The 4,575-nt window shown below is 43.0% G+C and overlaps 1 protein-coding gene across 3 annotated transcripts; it reads right to left on the minus strand.

Annotated features, from left to right (window-relative positions):
- Positions 1–858: 858 nt before the first annotated feature.
- MRPS17 (mitochondrial ribosomal protein S17) lies at positions 859–3,933 on the minus strand. Of its 3 annotated transcripts, none has more exons than XM_068655740.1 (3): positions 3,873–3,933; positions 2,758–2,904; positions 859–1,566 (listed from the first exon to the last, which is right to left on the minus strand). In XM_068655740.1, exons 2-3 carry the CDS (start codon positions 2,878–2,880, stop codon positions 1,276–1,278), a joined length of 414 nt encoding a protein of 137 aa, XP_068511841.1. In that variant the 5' UTR covers positions 2,881–2,904; positions 3,873–3,933; the 3' UTR covers positions 859–1,275. The 3 variants fall into 3 exon arrangements, with proteins under 3 accessions (XP_068511841.1, XP_068511842.1, XP_068511840.1); XM_068655741.1 differs by lacking the exon at positions 3,873–3,933 and adding an exon at positions 3,236–3,612; XM_068655739.1 differs by lacking the exon at positions 3,873–3,933 and adding an exon at positions 3,001–3,612.
- Positions 3,934–4,575: the final 642 nt, after the last annotated feature.

Here is a 4,575-nt window from a genome sequence, read left to right on the forward strand (position 1 = left end):
TGAATTTCAGTTTCTTATTCCTCCCAACCCAAATCACTTGCTGAATTCAGACTTTGTTAGCAGCTTGGGAACAGCTGAAATAGATTTATGCAGGTGGTAGAAACTGAAACCTGAAATTAAAGGGCAAAATTCTATTTAATGAAATAAAACAGCTGATAGCTCACTAGTATGGGCTACCTCAGTTTGTAAAAAAAAAAAAAAAAAAAAAAAAAGGTAAGTCAAAGGAGCTTAGCTCAGAAATACCTTGTTTAGCTTCTAATCTTAAACCCAGACCAGTGACACCAGTAGACACTTGAAAAAGGACTCCTCTTAGCTCTGATGTACCACTGCCTGCCATATAGGAACATGGAATGCTGTCCCCACAAGTGTTTTGATGCAGACACCCCTTTACAGCAACAGAGGGCTACTATAACTGCCACACACTTAGCTCTGTGTTCTGGAAGACAGGACACAAGATCCACAGAAGTTTCCTTAGCAGAATAAAGTGATCTTTAATCTTTAACCTCTATGGGCTTTTAGTTTCACATTAAAGTATTCAGCAAATCAGTATCAGTAACTCTCCCAAAGTTCATTTTTAAAATTATCTTTTCCAATAAGATTAAATCAAAACACCTTTACCTCTTTTGGCTTTGTCATCCCACCAGCTTCTACCTCATGCTGGCAGTTCAAAGAGGTCCATCTCTCCCAAAAGTACATACTCTTTGGACAGGTTACAAAAACAACTCTACTAAGCTCCCTGAAGTTAATATTCTCACTTGACCAGCATTATAATGGCTCATGGTTGGATTTTTGTCAGAAGTTAGAAGATAACACAGTGTGGTATGAACAAGAGTAAATAAGGACACATGCAGGTAGCTGTTTTAAGTTTCTATACTTCCTTCCAAACACTTTAATAGAATTAGTTTAAGTAAGCCTACAAGCCACAAACGATTGCCTGAAAGACAGAACAATCAAGTAATATAATGACCCTCCCACCAAACTTAATTCTTTTGTCTCAGTACAAAAGGGTCATTCCAAGTGAACAGCTGGCTTTCTGAAACTGCCAAGACTTTGGGCAAAACTACATGCAACAAGAAGTATAACAATTCACATTTTCCATATTTTCATTTGAGAGACACCTCAAATTTTTAATCTGTAACATATGTTACTAGAAGCAACTATGTTTACTATTTATTTTGACTACAAATTTCACTGAAACAATTAACATAAAGCAACAGGGCCCCAAACATCCCTGAAAGAGATGAGCTGAAAAGACCCATTTAAATATTCTCTCCACTATTTGTCTGATGAACAAACTTTAAGTTCCTGGAGTTTTTCACTTAAATAGTTTGTATCTGCCTCTGTCAGATTTTCTGAATCTGACAGGTTTTCAAGGAATCTGGTTCCTGCACAGGGCTTTCCTGTTATCGGATCTATGACATTTCCAACCTTGAAAACAATTTCAGCCAGTTCGTGTTTCACATGTTTGCTCCTCCGCTCAGGCAAAGCTTTTAGAAGAACAATGTCTCCAACAACACACTGCTGCAACGGGTCATGGGCAAAATAGGTTTTCCGCTTGTTGAAGAACTGTGGAAGGAAAAAAGTCTCGGCATTAGGTTTCAAGACAGAGCAATTGATAAATTTATTCAATATAAGATGAAATAGATTTCACTAAGAAGCAAAGTCTTGTGAAATTTTTCTCAATATTAAGTTTGGAATGCATTCAGAAATGCAACTGTGCACACTATTTCCCAAAGGTGGCTCAGTATAACCTTCCCATACTCTCTGGTTAGGATGTGATCGCCCACTGAACTTCGGGAAAAGGAGATGGGGGGAAAAAGCCAACTACAGAAAAGTGGTCATAACCAATATGTGAATATAAATATAGTAAGTTCTTCACATAACTAGGTTCCTTGTCTTAAGATCACCACTTTCCACCAGCCTCTCTAGTTCTGTGAGCTCTTCTTCTCTTTAAGATACTCAACAATAGCTGCAACAAGACAGCTGCCTCAGTTCTTCCAAGCTCAACAACTTTCCTGTTCAGTCTGTACTTACAAGACCTGATGTTAATTCTTATATACCCTAGTATTTCTAAAAAAATAATCAGCCATGGAATTGAATTAAGTTCTTACTCAATTCACTTTTCCCATATAAAAATTCAATATATATTTCGCAGAATTCAGAAGCTTAAGAAGTCAACGTATTCTTTTACAGGATAAGAATGTTGGACTACAATATTGGACTCAAGACCCATTGCCTAATTCAAATTTTACCTTCTGGTCACCAAATACAACACCTACATATACCACAGGTTTCCCCATATAAATAAATGCTAATTTTAACCTCCCTATTTGAAATGCATTGACACAAAGTAAAGAAAAGCTCTTACAGCACATCATATACAAATACTAAATATGCTTATAATTACATGTACTAAAAATGACTACAGGATCTATTGGACAAGTGACTAATACCAAGTTTAAAAACAAAGCATATTCCAAATCAACAGTAAAGAAATAAATTTAAGTGTGAACCAGCAAAACTTGCCTACCTAACTCAGATAAAGTACATTAAGAAAGCATTTAGCAGATGAGCTGAACGGGAAATAACCTGACAGAACACACTGCTCACTGCTTGTCACCCTTTGTAGTCAACTTCATAGACAAATCATTATGCAAGTCCCTTAAAGAGATTAAAAACTCCAGGAGTCATTAACAAAACATTCTTCTATACGGTACAATAATCACAGGGCAAGACAAGTTGTTAACCAGCTTTTACCTTTAGTAAGTAAGGATCTAGCACGAGTCTTGTCACTCTCACTTTAGCCGTCTTCTGCATTTTGGTTCCTATGACTTTTCCTATTATCCATTTTGCATGGACAGCTCCACGTGGTACAGACATTGTTTGGTTACGGTCATCCAGTGCCTGGCAACAAGCAAGCAAACATGTTATTTTAACAAGAAAAAAAAATAGTTTCAAAGCAACAGCAAATTCCTTTGAATCATGCTGACTGCTACATACTTTAGAAAGAAATGTGTAGCCATGGAAATTATGAACTTAACTCATACTTCAGCAGCTGTTTTTGCTGGAAGAGTTCATGAGGTTGGTGTATGCCTAGAGTTAACCCAAGCAGAAAGCAGTCTGTAACTGCTGCTCAGAAAGTCATTTGCTTGTGCATACCCCATGACTTTTTGTTAACTAAACTTATAATAACAAAGTTCTTCAAGTTACGTGAGATAGCCAAAAACTGCCTCACCTACAGCAACCATAGTCAATTTGAATGAGTTAATTCCTGTACAGAACTGCACTCCACTACTTTATTAGCTTTGTTTCAATCAGAATGGCTTTCTGCACCACCCTTACAAGAATCACAAGCAAGTTAATGGAGGTTATTAAAAGGCTTGAACCAGTACTAGAACTGCTGGATACTAATTACCTGTTTCTCAGCTGGCTACGCATTGCTAACCACTACTGACACCTGCTGAATTCTCAAGCTCCCCCTTTTGCACCACACTCACTTAAACATCCCAAACCACCATAAGCAGCACTTTATCCCCCCCATAGGGCCCATACAGAGCTCAAAACACCTCATGCAGTCAAATCTGAGGGTGCTTTTACCTCCTCGACTAAATTATGGCCCCCTCAGGCCCCCTCAGGCCCCCTCAGGCCCCCTCAGGCCCCCTCAGGCCCCCTCAGGCCCCCTCAGGCCCCCTCAGGCCCCCTCAGGCCCCCTCAGGCCCCCTCAGGCCCCCTCAGGCCCCCTCAGGCCCCCTCAGGCCCCCTCAGGCCCCCTCAGGCCCCCTCAGGCCCCCTCAGGCCCCCTCAGGCCCCCTCAGGCCCCCTCAGGCCCCCTCAGGCCCCCTCAGGCGCTGCCGCCACCGCCGCCGCCTCACCGGCCTTAGGGGAAGGGATGCGGAAGGGGCGGGGCCGCGGCCGGAAGAGCCGCGCGGCAGGGGGCGGGGCCGGCGGCAGGGGTGGGCGTGGCGTGGCGGGGAGGATTTAAAGGCGCAGGCCGCGGGTAGCAGCAGGGTGGTGGAGGAGGGGCCCGAGGAGTGGGGGCGTCGTGCTGAGGGGTGTGAGGGTGGGGCCGCCATTTTGTGCCCCTTGCTGCTGGGCAGAGCCCGGTGTGGGTATGCGAGGGGCTGGCATCCCGCTCTGCCCTCACAGGAGCTAAGTGCTGCTGGCTCTTGTGTTCGTGTAAATGACCCGAATGTTGTGGGTTTTCCACATAAGCCTCAAAGAAGTGGGGTACCTGCATTGAGCGCTGGCTTCTTGTTCTCGATTGTCCCTGTTTTGGGAGAAATTCAGTTTAAATCTGTGAAATCAGCGTCTGAAAAAAAACACCTTACAAATAGAGCAGCGTAAAATCCCTTGGCCATGCCCTGGTGCTTCAGGTGGTTTCCTCCTGTCAGCCTCAGTGCCAGGCAGAGGCTATCTCATTTTAAAAACTACTTTTTTTTTTTATTAGTTTCACCCGTTTAACGCTGGCAAGAAATCTGATGCCCACCTTGCCAGGCTTGTTCTGTTCATCCTTTATTGTCCCACACAGGAAGGGGCAGGCAGGGAACGACACCTACCTGCTAGGACAGCACTGCA

Source organism: Anas acuta, chromosome 19 (assembly GCF_963932015.1).
Source record: "Anas acuta chromosome 19, bAnaAcu1.1, whole genome shotgun sequence".
Taxonomy (NCBI): domain Eukaryota; kingdom Metazoa; phylum Chordata; class Aves; order Anseriformes; family Anatidae; genus Anas; species Anas acuta.